At 46.1% G+C, this 23,059-nt stretch overlaps 1 protein-coding gene across 2 annotated transcripts in view; it reads left to right on the top strand.

Annotated features, from left to right (window-relative positions):
* Positions 1-23,059, top strand: part of AP2B1 (adaptor related protein complex 2 subunit beta 1) — a 575,856-nt gene that overhangs the window by 380,959 nt on the left and 171,838 nt on the right. For both annotated transcript variants that reach the window (XM_085649631.1, XM_085649630.1), the window contains exon 14: positions 15,663-15,864. In XM_085649631.1, the coding sequence (XP_085505757.1) occupies positions 15,663-15,864 (202 nt within the window). The remainder of the gene's footprint in view (positions 1-15,662; positions 15,865-23,059) is intronic.

Below are 23,059 nucleotides of genomic sequence, written 5' to 3'. Positions count from 1 at the left end.
CAGTGGAATCTGGGATTAGTGCCCTTCACTGGCTCCCTGTTAGGGACAGAATTAAATTCAAAGCCATGTGCGTATCCCATCAAGCCTTTTGGAGATCTGGCCCCAAGATTAATCACTCATTGCTTACCCCCTACTATTCCGCCAAACAACTCCGCTCCACCCATGCATTTTTTGCTGCAGTCCCCCGGATCAAAAGGTCCAGAGCAGGAGGAATGTCCTTTACGCTTAACGCCGCTAAGCTGTGGAACTCCCTCCCCTTCCACCTAAGATCTAACCCCAATTTACCATCCTTCCGCAAACAGCTGAAAACATTCCTTTTCAGCAATTAATCAACCTCCAAGTGGCCCTCCCTCAAGGCACTATCCTCCCTATCAGCGCTTGGACGCCCAAGGGCAGCAGCCGCGCTTTACAAAACCCCATTTCATTTCAAGTCCTACATCAGTATGCTGAGCTCTTCTATTTGCCCCCTGGTCAAGCCAACTGGTGTACATATGATGTGGACACTGGCGACAGCCTAACTGTTGAAAACAAAACTACAGGCAGTCTGATGGTGTGAAAGAGAGCATAAAAGCTGAAGTAAGGAAGATGCTGGAATTGGGAGTCATTGAACCCTCTGAGAGCCTCTGGATCAGCCCAGTTGTCTTAGTCCCCAAACCTCACACCCAGGGTGGAAAGAAAGACTTGACATTTTTGTGGACTATAGGGGCCTCAATGCTGTAACCAAAATGGATGGACACCCAATTCCTAGGGCTGAAGAATGAATTGACAGATTAAGGGTGGCTAAATATCGCCGTACTTTTGATCTGATATCAGGGTCCTTGCAGATAGGTCTGACCATTGGAGCAAAAGAGAAAACGCATTCACCCCAGATGGGCATTATCAGTTTGTCATGTATGCAAGTGCCTCTTTTTGACATGGTTGCCCCCACCTTTTTGCCTGTTACATGATGTGATTTAGACTGAAAGTGCACTGGGTTCCTCCTGACTAGGTCCCCAGTACCAAAGCTCTTTCCCAAAACTGTACAATTGTTTCCCCAATTGACAAAATCTTTAGCACCCTCTGTAAGCTTTTAGTAAATAGTACCCTGGTACCTAGGGCCTGAAATACTAAATAGGGTCCTAAAGGGCTGCAGCACGCATTGTGCCACCCTATGGGGCACCTTGCAAGCCTGCCATTGGAGGCTGTGTGTCTTGGTGGAGACCAAAGTGAAAACACAACATATCACACATCCCTGTGTGCCATGTCCCCTACCACTGCATAACGTATTTGTAAGTCACTGCTGCAGCAGTCCTGAGAGCCCTAAGGCAGGGGACTTGATATTAAATGTGAGCAGATGCCCCTCTGCTGGGCAGCCTTATTGCTGCCAGTGCAAGTGACCAGGGAAGCCATCTTAAGCCATGTACTGGACGCTGGTGAAAACGAGTTCCCCAGTTCCATGAAGGCTTCACTGAAAGTAGGGATGTTTGGTAACAGACATCTCGCCTTGATGAACCCACACTAATGCCAGTGTTGGATTTATCAATATATGCACTCAGAGGGCACCTTAGAGGTGCCCCCTGAAAACCTGCTAGCCTCTGGTGTGCTTGCTGACTGGAATCTGCCAGCCTGCCACCCGATACACTGCTCTCCTTTTAGAGTGAGAGCTTCTGCTCTCAGGAGACCCAGAACAAAAGCCTGTCCGGGAAGAGGGTGTACCACCCTCTCCCACAGGAAGACCTGCTGATTAGCCTCCTTGGGCAGGCAAGATTCAAAGGAGCACCACCTTTGTAGTGCAAATCTGGCTCTCCTCACAAGAGAGGAACCCCCCACCCCTGTCCTGAGCCCTCCAGGCACCTGGACAGGCAGGCACATTCACTAGTCAAGTAGGTGTGCCACTCCCAGGTTAGTACCACCCATAAGGTGAGCTAACTGCAAGGTGGACACAATTTTTCAGAGGTAGCCATCTTTGTGATGGCAAACCTAGCAATTCTGGGATAGGGTTATGCCCACTTCCCACAGGAAGTTGTCATATAGGGGGCCTATTGGCCCCAAGGGTAAGTAGCCTATTGGCTACTATCCTACACTCCCTTAACGCCCCTAAATTCAGTATTAGGGGAGCCCCTGGCATCAGAGAAGAGAGATCCTGATGCCCTATGAAAACAAAGCTAACAAAAAGAAATACCATTTGTGTGTGCGTGTGTGTGCGTGTGTGTGCGCGTGTGCGTGTGTGTGTTTTTGTGTGTGTGTGTGTATAATAGGGCTAGAATACCTACTTATTTTTTAAGTTTTACAAATAATTTATTGGATAACAAAGTTAAACATAATAGCAAATAGATAACAATATACAAATATAGGATAATGCAAAGAAATTCATATATGAAAAAGAAACAAAAAGAGGAAGGGGTAGGAGGGAAGGAAGAAGGAGATATCAAATGGTATAACAGAACTTTGTATTCAGAATGTAATAATTGAGCTATAATAATTCCTCTAATAAAAAATAAATAAATTATGAAATAACAACATATAAAACACAGTGTATAACAACAATTACTATTAACTTCAAGGCGGTTTGGATACTTCTTCATTGCAAGGAGTATGCTTAGGTAAGAACTGAGCAGATACATTCAGGAAATTAGTAATGGGTAACCATAATAAGTCCCGTTTAATAGCAAGTGTACTTGAGTGGACATAAGCCCTGTCTAATCTGTGATTGTAACAGACTCCGTACCACCAGGCCTGGAAAGAAACATTTGAAGCATTTTTCCATGACTTGGTGATTTGTTGGAACGCTACAGCTAAGAGTAAATCAACAATAGATGCATTAATAGAGGAGGAGGACCATATCTCTGAAATGCTACCTAGAAAAATGTGGGAAAGAGAAAAGGGAAAATGTGAAGAGAAAATGTAATTAATTTGTTGCCAAACTCTGACCCAGAAAGCATTAATAGATGGACAAGTAAATAACATATGTTTAAGATCTGCTACCAAGGCCGAACAGGACCAGCAGGTAGAGGGGATAGAAAGATCAATTTTATATAATTTGACTGAAGTGATCAAAAGTCTATTATATACAAAAAAAAAGTTTGAGTCATATTTGCTGCCCTAAAAGACTTCCATATTTTGGTCCAAATTTTGGTCCAAATTGAAATAGAAAAAGATTCATCTAAGTCCGATTCCCAGTCACATTCTACTTTAGATTTATCCCGAGTAATAGAGGTATCCCGTAATTTTTTTATAAATGTGGGATGCAGAGGGTGAAGAATGCAAAAATGGGAGGGTGATAGAAGAGGATTTAGTATGGGTGGAGGAGAGTGTAAAGGCATCATGACACTTTTGAGCAGCTGTACTCAATAACATATATTTGGGGTGAAAGAACAGGGGTGGAGAAAATTGAGATTGAAGTACAGAAAAAGGGATACAAGATCCATCTTGAAAAAGTTGATGAGTTCATTTAAGACCGAGGTCCAACCAATCTTTCCGAAAATGAGACTTATTTTTAATTTTGATATGTTGATTATACCAAAAAGGGGATTGTAAAAATCGTGCGCGATCGTCCAGACCATCCAAAATAATAGGAAGAAAGACTTTACGGGTATTATTAAGGATGGGAAGAGAGAATTTCTTTGGAGTATGGGATAACGATATAAATTCCTCAAAAGTGAAAGGATTAAAGAGGGAGGATTCGACTTTAACTCCACCTAAATGCGTAGGATATTTAAGTTTGGAAAAGGACATCCTAGCTTTTTTGTTTTGCCATAAGAATTTTGATAAAATAGAGTAAATATTCTTGTAACAGGATTTAGGGATATTAACTGGGAGGTAAAAATAAAAATAAAATTATTGGGATGGAGTCCAATCTGCCCCACCAAGATAAGAACAAGGGGTGCCAACGAGTTGTAGAATTATTTAGGGTTACAAGTACATTTTTTAAATTTAGTGCTACAGTATCTTTAATGGAAGGTGTGAACCATAGGCCTAAGTACTTGATCTTAGACGGACTCCAAAGAAAAGAGGAAATCGAGAAGTCAGCATGAAAACAGAATGTATTTAAAGGGAGAATTTCACATTTATCAACATTAAGTTTATAACCCGATACTAATGCAAAATCTGAAACCTCTGATAAGAAGGACGGTATAGAAGTTTGAGGGTTTGAGATAAATAAAGAATGTTGTCGGCATATGCAGAAAGTTTTAGGTGTTTACCTCCATAAGGAAAACCAGTAATATCGTTATTCATGCGATTTTTTGTTAAAAAGGGTTCCAGTGATAAAATAAATAGAAGTGGAGAAAGCGGACATCCCTGACGGACACCTCTGAAGAGAGGAAACGAAGAAGAAACAAGGCTATTAGCTAGAATAAAGGATCTAGGAAAAGAATAAAGTAATGAGATATAAGAAAGAAATTTAGGACCAAAGCCAAACCAAGCAGGAGTTGAGAAAATAAATTGCCAATTAACCCAATCAAATGCTTTTCCGGCATCTAACGCAACAGCAGCTAATGATTGCTTATGGGAATGAGATTTACTAAGAACATTAAAAAAGAGACGTGTATTATCAGAAAGGTGACGGCCTATGATGAAACCGCATTGTTCTTTGCCAATTAATTTTGGTAAAATTTTCTCCAAACGCAGAGCAAGAATTTTCGCAAAAATGCAGTAATCCAGGTTAATTAAAGAAATAGGTCTATAGTTCTTACATAAAGTGTGATCCTTATTTTCTTTGGGGAGAAGACAAATCAAAGCTTCTTGAAAAGAGCCTTAAGATTTCTGGGATGCTATGAAAAATGAAAATAACTGGTGTAGTTTAGGAATAAGTAGTTTGGAAAAATGCAAGTAAAATTCTATAGTAAAGCCATCCGGTCCAGGAGCCTTTCCTCTTTTAAGTATTTGAATGGACTCAAGAATATCTCTAGAATGTATATCAGCTTCCAAGGAGGAAAAATCTACATCTGGAAAGGAGGGTGAGGGAATGTAGGACAAATACCGAGTAATGTCAGTCATTGAAGGAGGGGACTCAGGTGTATAAAGTTTTTGATAAAAGTCAGTGAATTCTGCTAAAATATCCTTGTCTTTATGGGTTGCAATATTAGGGGAAGTTACAATGGATTCAATTTTAGTGCGTTCTTTTTTAACCTTGAGATAATTGGCAAGAAGGTTGCCAGCTTTATTTTGCGCGTTGTAATATTTAGCACTAGATTTAAGTAAATATAAATTCGCAGACTCAGTGGAAAGTTTTGTTTAAGAAAGATTTAGGTGGTGTAGTTAATAGGGTATAGGCGCCAAAGGTGGTTCCACTGGAATTTAAAAGGTGAGTTTCTGATTCTAGACGGTGCTATAGGGTGAGGGAGAACCACCTGCCTCCCCAAGTTATTGTGGCAAAGAGCAACAAGATACAATGATTAGACACCCTAGCACACGTAACATTCAAATTATGGTTCTTTCCCATGTTATTTACAACACAACAATTAATCCATTAGTCGAATTCTTTTCTTTTTTTCTTTGTCTTTAATCCAGTAAGATGTTCTTAGGCCAACACGTGTTTCGTCGCCTCAGTAATTTTATACACGCAACTTGTTCACGGCTAGGTAAGAAAACAGTACGGTAGCTTATGTTACATATTTTAGGAACAGTGTATACATTCGTCTCATCAGAACAGTCACTGTATCATGTGCACGTACGGACATCTTCACATCTTGCTATGTGAGACAAAACTCGTTGACACTTAATGGGAGAAACCAAACCTTTAACATTCCAAGATATGATATTCAGAGACATCTAATTATATGTAATAAACCTACAAACTTGAGAAGAACAGTGATATACATGTGAAAATAATAAAACATCGTCTGGTAACTTAAGGAATTGAAGATCAATATAGAGGAATAGTACAGATATAAAAGCAGAGAGGTCTGAAACAGTAAAATAAAGTGAGGTAAGAGATAAGAAGAATACAAAAGATAGAAAAAGGAGCGATAAAAATACGAGAGCTAGAAAGAGGACCAGAAAATGGAGTGAAAGGAAAGAGTATACAGAGAGAAAGAAAAGATAGGAACATAACACAAAACAAAAGGACAAAACAAAAAAAGTATTTGGTGAAAAAATACTGTAACAGACATACCATAAGAAGATTAAAAAAAACAGGGTTGGTGGAGCCACATAAGGGAAGTAGGACGCTGAACGGAAGACCTCAGGACGAGACTGCAGGGGAGGAAACTCTCCAGGAAAATTTAAGAGAGCAAAAAACGACGAGGGACCATAAGACCGCAACCTGCTAAAAAGAAAAAAGAAAAGATTTAACAAGAAACATATCAGTACGACAGAATGGCACATAGTACAACAGGGAGGAGATGAAACATTAGTAAGAACAAAACAGATAACAAACAGATATTGTTAAAATGTATAAGACCCTCATGACTGAGGCACATCCATGGATTCCACTCTACAACTGTTCAGAAATTGCTGGATCCTCATAGCTGGTTGTTTTATTGTTATACGTCACTTTGAAGAGACATGGATGAAACAAACCATATCTAGCATTCAGGCTGCTCAGCGCAGGTCTCCTCTCCAAAAACCTTTTCCGGTGATCAGCAGTTATCTTGGCGTAGTCTTGGGCAAAGAAGAGATTAGAACCATTCCAAGAGATTTTTCCGCGTTGTTTGGCAGCATGGAGGACCTTAAGCAAATCTGTGTACTCAAGAAAATACAAAATGACTCTCCTAGGCTTCGCAGCGGATGATGGAGAACGAGGTATCTGACCTAGGCGGTGAGCACGCTGGATGTTGAGTGAGGAGCTATCAGGGAGACCCAGAAGAGTTTGCAAGAAAGTTTGAAAAAAGGAGATTGGATTAGAGCCTTCAAGGCCTTCACCTAAGCCATAAATGTGTAGGTTATTGCACCCATTGTGGTTTTCCAAACCTTCAATCTGTTGTTTAAGTTGCTCTATCTCCTTGGCCAAGTGAGGAACTTTTTTTTTTTTTTTTGTTTTTTTTTTTTTAAAGACCTTTATTGTGCAAAGGAATGGTTACACTGCGTCACGCCAACAACCCGGAGGCAGGCCGCGATATCGACAAATGTTTCCAATGGAGGTGTACCATATCAGGAGTCATAAACAATATCAGCATCCTAACATACAGGGAGAGACACACCCTCGGCCCTGGTGAGGAGTACAACGGCGCGACCAGTGAAGAGTGGAGGGTCTTACATTTTCTGGGTTTTGTGAACTGGAATCGAATCCTAGGCACACGGTCCCGTCCTGACACTCCGGCGAGCACTAGGACCGCAGCTCATGGAGAGGGTAACTTATAGGTAAATCGTCCACTACCACCTTTTCTCCCAAATCCCCCGCAACAATCGGAGGGAAACAGCAAACTTTCGGTGCGGAGCTATTGCAGAAAACCAACAGACATCTCAGCTCGCTTACGCAGGGGCTAACATACCAGGACCCGTCCGTCATAGAGGGACGACTACAAGCAGCATTGGTGGCTGCAGGAGGTTCGCAAAGCAGCAGCTATAGGGCGGGGGCGGGGGGCGGGGGACGCAGCAGGACAAAGCAGCAAGACGCCCGGACGGGGAGGGGGGCAACACGTCAAATCCTACAGGCATGCAGCAGGCACGGGATCCGGCAGGAGCAACACACTCCACAGCCCTCAGGCACACCCACCAAACAAGCATCCATCCTTCCATCACAATGCGTACAGGGCTCAAAGGTTCACCCCATGTCATCCGAAACACCCGTCCCGGGGGAGTCCACAGAGGCAGCCGAACCCGCCCGCTCTCTTGTCCACTGCAGGAAGGGTTCCCAGATGTCGTTGGGCCTAGATGCGGTGGGCATCGTCTCCCAGTAGGTCGTGAGTTGTGTCTGACCATATGTAACGTCGCGAACCCATGCGGCGAACGTAGGCAAGGCTCCACGGCCCCAGTGTAGCGCCACCTGGCGTTTAGCGTAAAGTAGCAGCATCGCGTGCAGTTTCCTGTCGGCGGGTTCGGTGTCTTTAACGTATCCCAGGAGCCCCAAAAGCGGAGTGGGTTCATCTGTTCTGTGTAAAATGCGGTTGATGGCCTCAAAGATGCTCGACCAGTACTCAACTAGCTTAGGGCAGCTCCACGCCACGTGGATGAAGGACGCGTCAGCTCCACCACACTTCCAACAGGAAGCGTCAGTGCGGATCCCCATGCGGTGTAGCAGCACTGGTGTGCGATAGTACCGGTGCAAGAATTTAAAATGGACCAGTCGAAGTCTATAGTTCGGTGACAGCGCTGTGAGTTGCGTACAGCAGTATTCCCACATAGCATCTGACAGGGTATCGTCCAGATCTGTGGCCCAAGCCTGTTTGGCCCCAGGCACGGTGAGCGGGGCCTGCTCCTGCATGCAGTTGTATAGTCTAGATACTAGTTTCGCGGGGGAGGGTCGTGACAGCAAGTTTTGGAGGGCATCCAGTTGTGGGGGTTCCTCGGGGAATTGAGGCCACATCTTCTTGCAGGACTCCCGGAGAGAGTGATACAGAAGCGCGTCCGAGAACGAGGTAGGCCGTCCGTCCTCACGGACACCCAACTCACCAAACATCCCATCAGGGTAGATGTCAGCGAAAGTGGCCACCCGTCTCCCCTGGAGCGTGATGGTATCTCCCCTAGCGCTAAGGCAAGGCAGCATCGGATTGCTACGCAGCGGAATGGCCGGCGCATAGAGCAAGGGAAGGCCCGCCCTCCGGCGTAGCTCCTTCCATGACCAGCGGATCATCTCAACGGTGTCCACCTCCTTCGAGGGGCGGGAAACCCTGCCATACAACGCCACCCGAAGTGGCAGCGGGGCAACCGCGGCCAATTCCACCGCCACATGCGGCTGGTAGGGGGTGGGGAACACCCAGAAGTGCAAAAATTGAGCCTGAGCGCACAGCGAGTAAAGCTTAAGGTCAGGCGCTCCAAGGCCCCCCTGTCGCAGCGGGAGTGTGAGCAAAGCCCAAGAGGTCCGCGCCTGCCGCCCAGCCCACACCAGAGACACAAGCAGGGAGCGGACTCGTGCATGGAAGCACGCAGTCATGGGCAGCGGAAGATTAACGAACAGATATAGGAATTTCAGGAGAACTACCATCTTTGCCAGTGCCACCCTCGCGACCAGGGACAGGGGAAGTTTATTCCAGACCTCCACCCTCCGCTCCAGCCAGTCGACCGCTCTGCCGAAGTTAAGAGACCATAGTTCCTGTGTGTCTCGACTAATCCAAATACCCAAATATTTGACCGCGTCAGTCTCCCAACGTAGGGGGTAGTCCGAAGGAGGTTGGGCTGTCCCGTCAGTGAGAGGGAACGCAACTGACTTGGACCAGTTTATAGACACGCCCGCCAGACCCTCGAAACGTACAAATTCTCGAAGCAATGGGTTCAAATTCTCCGCGGGGTTGGAGACATACAGAGTAACGTCATCTGCATAAAGTGAGATCAGCAGACTGCGAGAGCTGAAGCCTATCCCTCTCGCCGTGTGGTGTTGGCGTATTCTGGCCGCCAGTGGCTCCATCGCAATAGCGAAGAGGAGGGGCGACAGTGGGCATCCCTGTCTAGTCCCCCTGGAGATGGGAAAGGGCTCGGACACCAGGCCATTCACTCGCACCCGAGCGCGAGGTCTGTCATATAGCAATTGGATGAGAGTAATAAAGTTACGACTAAAGCCCATCCTGCCCAAGACACGAAATAGGTACGGCCACTCTAGCGAATCGAAGGCCTTGGTCGCGTCTAAAAACACGACCGCGGCCTGGACGGAGGGGTGGAGATAATGTAGGATGGAGAAAAGTGTTCTGAGGTTGTGCGAGGTGGCACGGCCAGGGATAAATCCTGACTGGTCCGGGAGAGCGATGATCGGCAGCAGCGGCTGTAGTTTGTCCGCAATGACCTTGGCAAAGATTTTAGCGTCAACATTTATGAGAGAAAGGGGACGATAGGAGTCCAGGTACAGTTCGTCTTTGTCGGGTTTTAATAGAGTGACAATGAGTGCCTCGCGCATGGAGTCTGGGAGAGCATTCAGCTCCAGCGCCTCCACGAATACAGAGTGCAATTTCGGGGCCAGTTCTTCAACGTATGTCTTGTAAAACATTGTGGTGAGGCCATCTGGGCCGGGAGCCTTATTAGCCGGCATGCTTTTGATAACCTGAGCTATGTCCTGGGCCGAGACAGGCAGGTCCATGTATTTTCTATGGTTGTCATTGAACCAGACAAGGGCGATAGAGTCAAGAAAATCGTCCAGGGAAGTCGGGGCAGCAGAGTGTTTGGACGTGTATAGGGAAGCATAAAAATCGGCAAAGGCCTTCAGCACCGCCTCCTGGCCCGTGACCTGTGTCCCCTCACTGTTCATGATAGTGTGTACATAGCGCGCCTGAGCCTGGGGAGCAATCAGCCTAGCTAGTGTCCTGCTCGGTCTATCACCCTCCCCGTATCTGCGGGCTTCGGCCTGTTTCCCTAAGAACTTCACCTCTCTCTGCGCCTCCTCGTTGAACTCCAACAGTTTTGCTTTAAGACTACCTGCAATAGCCAACGTCGGGTCTCGGCAGAAGGCCGAGTCCAGCTCCTTGAGTTCTTGCTCTAGCTTAGCCAGTGTCTGACGTATGGAATGTAGCACCCCTGCCCGTCGAGCTATACATTGGCCCCGTATTACCGCATTAAAGGCGTCCCACACCACGGCCTCAGAAGAGGCCGAACCCTCGTTGTCCGCAAAGTACTTGACAATGTCATCTCTAATTTCTTCCGTGAACACCTGATCTGTAAGAGCGTGGGGCGGCAGCCGCCACGAAAACGCCCTAGGGGCCACGTTAGGTATCCGTAGCTCTAGCATGCAGGGGGCGTGGTCCGAGAGCGACCTAGCCTGAATTTCTACCTCCCCCACCCATGTAGCCACCTCAGGAGACAGCAGCCAAAAGTCTAGGCGGGACCAAGCGTCGTGATGGCACGTGATACAGGTCCCCATTCTCTCCCCAGGGTGCCGAAGTCTCCACACATCAGTCAGTCTCCCCTCCTCCAGCACATCCAACAACGCCTGTCTCGCCCTCGCATGTGTAGGTCTACTAGCACCCCGTCTGTCCAATTCGTCGTCCAACACCACGTTGAAGTCCCCCCCCACCACTATCAGGTTACAATCAAGCAACACAATTTGCGCCCAAACATTGCGAAAGAATTCAGGGTCATCCACATTGGGGCCATATACAGCGGCCAGAACTAGCGGTCTACCCTGCAATGAGCCATGCACCAGTACATAACGACCCTCCTTATCCAGCACACAATGATGTTCTCTCCAATCCAACCCCTTCCGTATAAGGACAGCCACCCCCCGGGCATAGTTAGAGTATGTAGCTGAATATACATGCGACCACCTGTGGTGTTTCAGCCTGGGCGATGGGGTCGAGTTAATGTGAGTTTCCTGCAACAAGCAAATGTCTACATTGTGTCTGGTCAACATAGTATGCATCAATCTGGCTTTTTTATAGTCCCCAAGGCCACGAATGTTCCAAGTCCACAGTTTAACTCCCCCCATGTCTGTGGCACATCCAGGGCAACCAGGCCGCCGCCCCGCCCCCCCACCCCACACAAACAGGCCCAGACCGCCGCCTACCCCCGCGCAGCACAGTCATGAGATGATAGATTGCAATACGCTCCATCAGCACCGGTAACCAAACACTCAACATTCCCCCCCACCCCCCACCCACGCCAACCCCCCAAACAGGTTGCGCTAGAATCCCATTTGTGCTCTGAATCGCACTTGAGTCAACCGAGAACAAAAACAACAGGAGATTCCCCATGGGGCGAGGCGCTCCCAGCTGACACCCCTGAATACACAGGGTGGCTGCACACTTAAGGTTCTAAGCGACACCCAAGAGGTGCCCAGCAGCATGGAACAAACAGTACTGGAGCTGTTTGCCGTCCAATATGCCCCAGACCTGTGACACAATCAGCAACCAAGACCCTCCCAACATGAGCGGGCCAGCTCCATCAGTTCCAGTAGCGTCCCCCAGTTCACATCCAGAGGGGACCAAACAGTCCAGCAAATGACAGCTTTAGTGGAAGGGGCCAACACAGATCACATTACCCTCGGTACCTCAATCATTGTCGCTCGTGCAGGCCGCGTCCTCCTCCAACCTCGGCGACTTGCGTCTGGCACCAGGGCCACTGATGTGTTTAGCGAACTTTAGGGCTGACTTAGCGTCGGTGAAAAAGTGAGCAGTTCGTTCATGGAAGATTTTCAGTTTTGCTGGGTATAACAAGGAGTATTGGACTCCGGCCTGCATCAGGAGCTTCTTCGCAGGTATGAACTCCTTTCTGGCTGCATGGACACGGGGGGTGAAATCAGGGTAAAATGAGATATGATTCCCTTTATGGATGATCTTGCCCTTTTCACGGGCCATCTGCAGGATGCGGTCCCTGTCTTGAAAGTTGAGTAGCTTGACTAATATAGGGCGTGGGGGGGCGCCTGGTGGCGGTCTCTTGCCCAGTGTCCTGTGCGCCCTCTCCACCGTGAACACCTGGGACAGGTCCGGGTCGAACAGCTCGTGTAAAAGATCAGACACAAAGACCTCCATCTTTCCGGTGTTGTCTGTCTCCGGAATTCCCGTGATGCGGACGTTGGACCTCCGGGAACGCGCTTCCAGATCGTCCGCCTTTGCTCGCATGGCCTCCAGTTCGCGCTCAATATTGGTGATGTGGTTTTTCGCCTGTTGCTGAAACTCGGCACACTCGGCATGTCTGGTTTCTAGGCAGTCCAGCCTCGTTTCGTGCACGTCCACTTTGGACTTTACCGCCTCTAGTTGTGCAGCCATAGCATCCAGCTTTGTGTCGATACTCTTCAGGCTAGATCTGACCTCCATCATTAGAGCGCCAAAATCAACTTCGGCCGCAGGGCTCTTAGGAGGTGACGACGCGGCCCCCGTTTCCACTGCCTGTTGCTTGGCCTTCTGCTTGTGGTCAAAAGTCAATTTAGGCTGCTTGGCATCCTTCGTGCCCCCCCATCACTGGCTCGCGCGGGGCGCAGGCCGTGGCAGAAAGCGCTCTCCGGCGCGCCGCGCAGGCCCTTAGAGCTGACTGGCACAGTGCGAGGCGTCACAAGAGGGAACTCGGGGGCAGAAGCGCCAAATCACAGTGGGCTGCCCAGTGTCCTACGGCGACCCCACCAAGTTTCCCCCACGATCTCCTAGTGGAGGACAAAGCACGTGAGAGGCTCCTGAGAGGCTCCGGCAGCAGCAGGCCGAGGCCGTCAGCACGTTATTCTGTGCCCGGGAGCGGAGCTCCTGGTGTCAGGGCAAGCTCGACACCTGAACACCCAACGGCGATCAGCAGGGGCTCCGGGGCACGCCAAGCAAGGGGCATACACAGTGTGGGCTGTAGTGCGCCACGGGTCCGCAGCTTCTCCTCTAACGACCCGGACGCACCGCAAAATGGCGGCGTCGCGCCTCTGCCTCAGCCCTTCCCCCGATCTGCTACCTCTGGTGAATGGCCGCTCCGCTCCCTCCTTCCGTGCACAATTATCACCGCGTAGTGGCCGCCGACAGCCTCCAGTCTCGCATCAAGGGCGCCCGAGTGGCCTCCTCTCCGCCGATCTCCGTGGGCCTAGTAATCCCCGAGGTCCAGCCAGGTGTCACCGCCGCCTCGAGTTCCGCAGCTGCAGGCGGGCTCCAGCAGTCGGGCCGGCGTCAATCACGGTCGCCAGGTCTCGGCGCGCAGCCGCTCGCGAGCGGCAAGGATCCAGTCGGTCGTGCCTCAGGGCTGCCGCATCAGTTACACCCGGAAGCCGGGCCCCTCGGTAGCGTCGCTTAGGATAATAAAGGATTTATACATGTGCAGCCGGCGGAGCTCGCTCAGAGAGCGGCCATCTCGCTGCTCGGTTAGCCACGCCCCCCGCCAAGTGAGGAACTTGATTTGTAAACCCTTGAACAGAATCAACACACTTCTCTAAGTCCCCAACTCTTTGCTCAGTAAGAGCCCAATTAGCTTCTGGATTCTGCAATCGGGAATTGGTTTCCTCCATATGTGGTTTAAGAGCACGAATTTCGTCAAGAAGAAGCTCCATAGATATTAAAGATGGCGAGTTAGTAGGAGAAAGTGGGTTCACTTTTACTTGTTTGCCTTAAGCAGACGCCGTCGCAGAGGGTATTTTGGAATCTTGCTTTGCGCCTAGACGAGGAGTTGATGGAGCAGCACCCTTAAGACCAGCAGAATCATCTGTGTTATCTTCCATGTGGTCTTGTAGAACATTAAAATGGTTAGAGTCCTCTAAAACTGCCTCATTGGGATGAAGAATACCACTACGATTGATGCGAGGCATTGCCATAAGGAGCTCAAGAGGTGAACCACCGTATTTAATATGACGAAAAATGATGGAAATAATGTCACACAGACTTATATATGAGCAACTAGAATCAAAGCACTAAATAATTGAAGTGGAGAACAGGCTACATCATTCCAGGAAGTATCAGAGTGAAAATTAGAGTTCAAATGAGGGAAATGATGGCCAAAAACAAAAGAAATAGGCTACAATAGCCAAGAGCAGGCATCCTGCTGTGAGGAAAATTCATCTCACCGCTTCAGGCGGGAATCCGTCGGCATGCTGAAAAACAAAATGGCGGCCGCGACGAAGCGCTGAGTCGCGGCCGGCAAAAACTGAAAATTCATGCGCTGGTCTCACCCTGCACTTTCACATTGGCTGCAATTGAGGGCGCCCAGGTTCCGACCGCTATATAATTCGGTCTCAGGGTCCGGAAAGGAGAATAGCGGCCCGGAGAAGTCCCGCTGCCTCACGTCACGACGAGCTCCTGGGAACAGCAGCCATTTCCTGATGCTCCGAACCCACGCCCCCTAGAATACCTACTTATAACAATTCACAACTCAGACCATAAAAGGGTGTACGAGTACCTAGTCTGTCAGTTGCAGTGCTGATGACGTTTCGACCTTATGCATTGCTATACAAAGTTATCATCATGACAAAAAACAATATAGAATACCTTTGTAGCCAAAAACAGTAACAAAAGGACACAACATTAATTGTATTTCGAGCAGTTAATCCAGACATTTATTGTGGAAACACAATGCTGTGTGTTTCTATAATAAGTTCTTCATTTTTTTCCCTTTTTTCTATTTTTTTGTTCTGTTGGTGAGCTCGAGTTGAACATAAAACATATTTTTTAAGCAGGAAGATGGGCTTCCAACTTGGTGGTTTTGTTGCTGTTTAAACAGCCCAGAACAAAGGTATGATGTGGCACACATGAGGCAGAAAACATTCTACGTCTTCCTATTATAAATTTGAACTGGGGACTTGTAGATGCCTGAATTCCTGTCTCCTTCTATAGATGGCAACAGATTTGTGCATCATCTGCTTTATACTAGAGTACTCGAGGTCTCCATTTGAACACCTAAATATATATTTTGTCATGGAAAGTATGCTTGTAGGTTGCGTGATCTAAGATAGGAGAGATGCTGAAATTTCAGTCCTGTCTGCTTGTAATCTCGTTACGATTGTTCACAATTCAAATGAAGTTCTCAGAAAAAATCAATTGTTCATGTCTATGGTATTTAGTGTTCCTCCATATTAATCTAGTAATATTTTTTCCATAGTCTTTATTCGTGTCCATATGATATAGCAGTCTTGTGATTTTTCAATTGTTTTGCTTTATGATACATGATCTGTTAGGTTAAGATGACCGTTAACTTGTTCTTTGCAGCATTGACATTGGGGACAGCCCAGTAGGACCACCAGCATCTGCCTCCGTAGATCAACAGCAGCAACAGCAGGTCATTCCCTCACAAGGCGACCTTCTAGGGGATCTCCTCAATCTGGACCTCGGCCCCCCTGGAAATGTTCCTGCTGTGTCTTCCATGCAGATGGGAGCTGTGGATCTCCTGGGCGGGGGACTGGACAGCTTGGTAAGTATTTTCCTCCTAATCTCTTAGATCTAGTGGTGTGATTCTTAAGCTCTGCATATTTGCTCCTCCATTTGGCCTACTAAGCTTCACATTTTCTATCAGAGACCTAGAACATTCTAATAAATTGCATTTGTGCCGCAATAGGCATTATGTCATTGTTTTTGGGCAACTTGAGCCTCATCAATTTGGGTAGCTTACACCCAAAGCCTGGTGCATCTGATATGCTGCCTGACTCAGGCACCACTCATGAGCAAAAAGCAACTGCATTACTGTATGTTACTCCTTCATCCCGATTGTGACTACACAAGGAAGCTCCACTGCCAAATCCATCAGAAGGTCCTTCAGAAGCTGCCTGTTGCCCTCCAAAGCTGGTTGACTAGTGAGATTCATGTCATTTCTGAGGTCATGTGAAATTCTGTCTGTTTCCCTTGAGAATCACCATCTCAAACTACCATGGTTTCCTGAACTAGGGTATGTTCACTCCCTGCAGCACTCTGTATAGCATGGCCAATACCAGGACGAAACACGCTATGCGTAGGCGATTCGGCTGGTACTTGTGGGAGCTGGAGATGTCGTTCATTGCAGTACGCAGGAGAAAAACAGACAGACTCTTTCCATGGAGCCATGAAGAGCTCTAGAGACAGACACTTGTTCTTGTGGCGCAAACACCAGGTTGTGAGCAGCCTACAGTCAATGCTTGCATGCCTTTACAAGCCCCTCTACTGTGCTTTCTTTGCATCACCCTGCTGTGCCCTTTCTGTGTTCCCTCTGAGCCCTTTCTGTGTTCCCTCTGTGCCCCCTCTGCTGTAGTCTGTGTCCCTCAGCTAGGCTCTCTCTGTCCCCTTTGCTGTTCTCTCTGAGCATCCTCTCACTGCCCCCCTGCTGTGCTGTCGCTGCACCCCCCCCCCCCCCCCCCCCCCCCCCCCCGCTGTCCTGTCTAGGCATCCACTTCCTCCGGGCTGTCTCTGCATCCCCTCTACCATGCTATCTCTGCCCCACCCCCTTTGTAGTTCTGTCTCTGCCCAGTCCCCTGTGCTGCACTGTCACTGCCCTGCCCCCTCTGCTGTGCTGTAATTACTGTGCCCCTTCTACTGTGCTCTTCGCCCCTCCCCGTGCAGTCTTGTCACTGTGCCGTCGCTGCCTCGCCACTTTTGCAGTACTGTCTTTGCCCCATCCCTGTGTTGGCTTGGAAAAACAAGTAAATATTCGATGATAAAAATAGAATTTCTTTTTTTTTTGTAAACACATTCATTTTTGTAAATTGTAAAATGGTGGTAATATTTTTCAAAGTTGTGAGACTAGGAGATACTGTAAGAGCATCCAGTAATGTGTCTGGGTTCGTAGTGTCTCATGCTTCTGCAGCCATATTTGAGTGGTAATTAAAGGTCAAAATACATTGTTTTTAATGGTTATCGTGTGCGGCTACATTTGGAAATGTTTATCTCACTTCAAGTGGTGTTGCAATGGAGTATTATTCACAATCTTAGTACTGAGTGTTTTAAAAATAAATTGTTGACAGCCATACACATTGTATAGTGAGAAAATGTGTTACATTTGTTTTTTGAAATCACATTATATGTGTATGTTGTACAGATGTAAGGCTATATGTCATTACTTAAAACCGGGTTCTCCAAAGCTGTTCCTGGTAGGCCGGATCCATGGCAGATTTTTAGCATATCCCCATTTAGATAAATGTAGTTATCGAAAAATCTGCCATGGATCCAGCCCTCCAGGACCGACTTTGGAGAAACATGACTTAAAACCTTTGCATAGTTGTACTGTCAGACCTTACAGCCTTAGGGTGGTCTCCCGCCCCCTCCCCCCCAAAAAATGGTTGCCTTACGTTTTTGCTGGCCTAAGGACTCTGTGTACTTTACCACTGCACAAGTGGCAAAGTGTATGTGCTCACTTTTCTAAAAATAGTAAAATTGTCTTAGACCCAATTGACACATTTAATTTGCTTGTACTTCCCCAGTAAAATGGACTTACGTGTAGCCAGGGCCTATAAAGTAAATGCTACTAGTTGGCCTGCAGCACTGATTGTGCCACCCACTGAAGTGCCCTCTTATAAATGAGTCAGACCTGCCATTGCAGCCTCTGTGTGCAGCTGAAACTGCCAATTCTACATGTCAAAAATAAACATTTTGCCACGCCTAAACCTTTCTTTTTAATACAGGTAGGACACTTCTAGGGTAGGCCCTAAGTAGCACTTAGGCAAAGTACAGTGCATTTAAAAAGTTTGACCTGTACTTTCAATTTTTATATGTCCTGGTCTTGTGCAAGGCCTCTCCCATACGAAAACATTGGGTTAACTTATTACATTTAATAATTGATAACTTTCAATTGGAAGCAGGTAGGAATGTTGAGTTTGGTGTCTAAAGAATTGTAATGTAAAGCCCTCTTTAATGGTAAAGCCTGATTTTAAGTCACAATTCAGAAAATGTCACTTTTTAGAAAGTTGCCATTTTCTTGTCCCAACCATTTGGTGTCTGCAGCCTGTATACTGAGTCACATGATTAGGTGTAGCTGGCAGTTGGTCTTTGTCTATTGTTCCTAGAAAGTGGTCCAAAAGACAGTAGATGTTGGCAGGATGGACCGTTTCTAACTTGCTGAGGGGGAGAAGCTGTTACCTACCTCAGTTAATCACAAAGGCGGTGCCCAGGCACTCATAAAAGGTTTGACACTGTCTTTTGTGACCGCAGCCAGGTGGAGCCAGGGCTGGGAGGCAGGACATTCCAAACACCTCTGGGGTGGAAGTGTCTAGAAACGTCTCTTGCTTTAAAGGAAGGTATAAATATTAGACTCTTGAGCCCTCAGAACCAACTCTTCAGTACCTGTGGAAGACTCAGAAAAACTTCTATGCTGTTATGCAATGATGACTGCTACTTGGCTTCCCTGCTTGCCTGAGTGCAAGGACTGGACCTGCAACTTGAACACAGGATCACCAGAGTGACTGCAAGGGCTAGTTCGCTGGCCTCCAGATCAGAGCCTCGGGGACAGAAAACTCTTCAACCACCTTGAACCCAGCACCTGGACTCTGCCTGTTGTGAGGTCCTCGTTCCCCTCCTGTTGTCCCTCCCTCAAGTGCTGTCACACTAGTTGGAAGCGGGCTTGAAGGTGCTGTACTAGCCCAGCTGTGGTCCTGTAAGCAGAACTAACGCAAGGCGACACATTTCCTTGCAGCCACATTGGAACTGCTGCAGCACGACTCACCCCCGACCTTGTGTCACAGCCCGCCTTCTCAGAACCGCTGCAATGCAATCTCAACGCAAGACTACACATCATAAGCCCCTCATCAATGGCATCCTCGAAGACGAGTCAGGACTCTGCATCGCAGCCCCGTTGCTTCCCTGGAACTGCTGCTGCGCAATGCAACCTCGACACGGAATCTCACAACACTCCGCAACCAGAATTTAAAGTACTTTCTTCAGCGGGCCTAACCCATCCCTGTATTCGGCCTGCGCTCCATCGCAGTTTGGCTGAACTTGTGACTTTGTCCCGGTACGGTGCAACTAGATAACCAGAGTTGGCACTTTGTGCTTCTCTGCACTATTTTCACTTAAATCTTTAAAATTTCATATCTCGGGTTCTAAGATTTGGTTTTTATGCTGTGTATTCACTTTATTACTGTTTGAAGTGCTGCATAAACACTTTACACATTGCCTCTAAGTTAAGCCTGATTGCTTTTTTGCCAAGCCTCTAGTGGGTTAAACGCAGGTTTATTGGGGTTTGCTTGTGATTGCAACGTGACGGAAATTGTGACTGTTGTTTGAGTAGGGTTTAAACCCCCACCCTCAACCAGTAACCTAATTTCCAACTGGCGCATAAATAAGAAAAAGCAATATTATTTTTATATAGTTAAGAATGCATGAAAGAACTGTGTGTTCGCCATTGCTAGCAAGTGCGGTTGAGTTGGCAGCAATTCCTGTTGTTTCCTGATGGTTACACACTGTACGAAAGCTCGGTACGACATCAGCAATTTTGGATTCAGACGTGGAAGATCTTTTGAGAGTGAAATTGAAATTTAACCTTAGCAATGACTCAGATTGAAAATTGAACGCACCACAATGTCCCAAAAAGAACGCATAAATAATACTGCATGGACAAGGATTTCAGAAGTTGGTGGATGCTGTACTACAAACTTTTTATATGATTTTAGAGCTCTAAAAGTTAGTATCTGAAACACACAAGTCAGGAAATCAGATTGAATCTGTTCATTCCTGTTAAAGTGGGGAGTGGTTATTTGATTGATTCATATTTCACACTAACCAGTAATGTATTTCACCATCTTTGTTCTGAAAATATTTCTTATGATTTTACGTTGCCACCTCGTTGTTTTTTTTTTTTTTACTATTGGATCAATTGCACAGAACGTCAGTGCTTTTATAGTTCGTGACTCTAGTCATCCAGTGTCATGTTGGGGGTTTGCCAATCCGTTGCATCTAGACGGTACGAGCTCTCACAAAACAAATCCGAACACAACACAGCTGCTCGGAGTATCTTTCCCCTGCTAAGCAACTCCGTGCATCCCAGTTACAGCGAAAACTTCATTACCACCCAGTGACCACAAAAACTGATTTCAGACTGTGACCAATATACAAGATATGGTACACGGTCTGGCTAAACTTAATCTCTTAAACAGTTTAGAAACACATTGCAGGAAGATTCCGCCAGTGGTTCCATTAGAAAATCCTCTCAGTATGTAGAATCAAAAGTAGGACAGATGAGTTAAGTCTCGTATTACAATTTTTACTTGTTTGTGACTAGACAGTGGCCAATAATGTATTGTAAAGGCACAAATGGACTGCTCCAAAAGCTTACATCCCTTCTATTCCTTCTAGGAACCAAGACATCAACATTCTATTTATTGCTCCCTCCTATTTTACTTCTACAGACACCAATTTGAGATATTGTATTTTACGGGGCACTACTATTTGAATGGGACCTACCATACTATTTTGGGAGTTGTATACTTTGTTACTGGTGTAGAAATGCCTTCATTGTGGCGGATTACTTTGATTAGATAATTTAGTCTAAATTATGATCCAGCACCAACGATTCATAAAATGGGAAGGTATAATTATGTAAAACATATTTTCTGTCTGAAGTAGGTGGGTTCTATGATGGATTGCACTGTCACAGTGAATAATATAAAGTTTTTTCATTAAGTGAAGCAGAGCCCGCCTTGGTAGGCTGATAGCTTGATCCTTTTCTGACTGCTATTCCAAAGAGAATACCTCACTTTAATGCAGCGGTGCACATGCAGTAGGTTAATAGAAAAGGCAAGTTACAGATGGTTCCCATTAGTTCGTTTACATCTCACCTGAATGTGGGGCTAATGAAAACGTGTCAAAATCTAATCCTCTCTGCAACCCGCCGGATGAAAGTTGGCAAACAGGCGGTGAAAAAAATATTATGTTGAAAGAAAGCTGGCTTTGATGCAGGGAGGTGTCTTTTATGCCACGATGGTCGAAGCTCTTTGTCTCATAGACATGTTGGTGATTCCTTGGAATGGCTCATGTGAACAATGTACTTTTGATTTCTAAAAGTAATTGTAAACCCCTCTTCTGCTAGTTCTTTTTAATTTAGTGAGATTAACTATTTTATACATAGCTTTCCGTACAATTTCCCGAAGTGATTTGTCCAGGGAATACGGTGTATGTCCTCAAGGCCGCATTAAGGCTGTAAGGGCCTCTAAGCAGTCACGGATTTGAGCACGATTAAGGTAGAGCTCAAAATACTTAGAGCAATAACAGAGAAGTCGAAAGAGGGTATAGGTTTGTGATTGGTACTGTCAAGATGTGGGGAACTGATGAAGAATGCAAAAAGTTGGAGAAAGGAAAGTCTAATGGGAAAGAAGGAGAATTTGACTGGCATGGATTCATGTGTGTGGAAAAAAGAATTAAGATAAGGGGTTTGAAGAAACTAAATGAAGATAAAGTTTAATAAGTGGGAATAAGATAAAGCAATTAAGAACATTACATTCAGATAGAAATGAATAGTGTAGAGAGATTGTACGAAGAGAGGGCACTTAAGTGGACAGGAGAGATAAGAAGGAAGCGACATAAACTGGCTAGGTGAACAATAGTTTGAAGAAGTAGGGATATAAATGAATTAATTTGTTGAAGAATAAAAAGTGGAACTTGATAGATAAAAGTGACAATATGAAATGGAGGGAAAAGTATAAATTGAGAGATACAAGGACGAAAGATAGGAGGCCAACAAGAAGATGACAGTGGGAGGTGCGAGATTAGAATGGATTACATGAAAAGTTATATGTAGGTACCAGGCTGTAGTGAAAATATGAGGAAAAAGGAGTGTAATGCAATAGCAGTGATAGAATGTAAGACCTAATGAGCAATAATGAGAGTTGTAATCTTCTAATAGTGATGGGAAGCAACTGCCCATGCTTAAGCACAGCGCTCATTCGGCTCAAAGGCTGTCCTATTATGTGATTCTGAATATTCACATAACATACAGCATAGTGAAACAAACTCAAAGTGCATTTTTTACTTGAGATCAGGAATATGGAGACATCGGTGCAAATGCTATTCTGTTAGAAAGCTTTAGTGTACAATTACCTCTTTCTCATTATGCAGTACACTTGATCTATGTCTGCTATCAAGGTGTTTGTGGCTCATTAGAGTAGGACAAATGAGTTAAGTCTCTTATTACAATTACTACTCGTGTATGAACAGATCTATTTGGTGGTAATGTAAAAAAAGGAACACTCCAAGAGCCTACATCCCTTTCTATTGCCAAGCACAACTATTTGTTGGGTAGAACGTTTTTAGACGATAGGATCATTCATGGATTCACTTTGAGTATCCCCTTCTGTGAATGACAACATACTAAAAGGTTAAGTCTCATTGGCTAGTTAAATTAAGTTCTGGCTCTCTATTTGGGCGTCCCTCAGGAACCTGGCTCACCAAAGGAATTTGTGCCCTTTATCACTCAGCTAAAACCCAAGGCACTGACATATGTTCATTTTTTGTCTGCTTCAGCAAATACAGTTCAAATATTTACAGATGCACATTCAGGGAATGACAGGGTATCACCGACTGCCTTACTGAGAATTCCTTTTGAGTGTGCAGGCACTATACAAAAGGATAACTTTCATTTGCCTAGGTTTTTGTATGCAAGAAGATTCTGATGGATTCTTCTAACTGCAGTTTCCTCACCTTTTGACTTCCCC

Source organism: Triturus cristatus, chromosome 3_2 (genome assembly GCF_964204655.1).
Source record: "Triturus cristatus chromosome 3_2, aTriCri1.1, whole genome shotgun sequence".
Classification (NCBI taxonomy): domain Eukaryota; kingdom Metazoa; phylum Chordata; class Amphibia; order Caudata; family Salamandridae; genus Triturus; species Triturus cristatus.
This window is presented reverse-complemented; position numbering and strand designations above follow the sequence as displayed.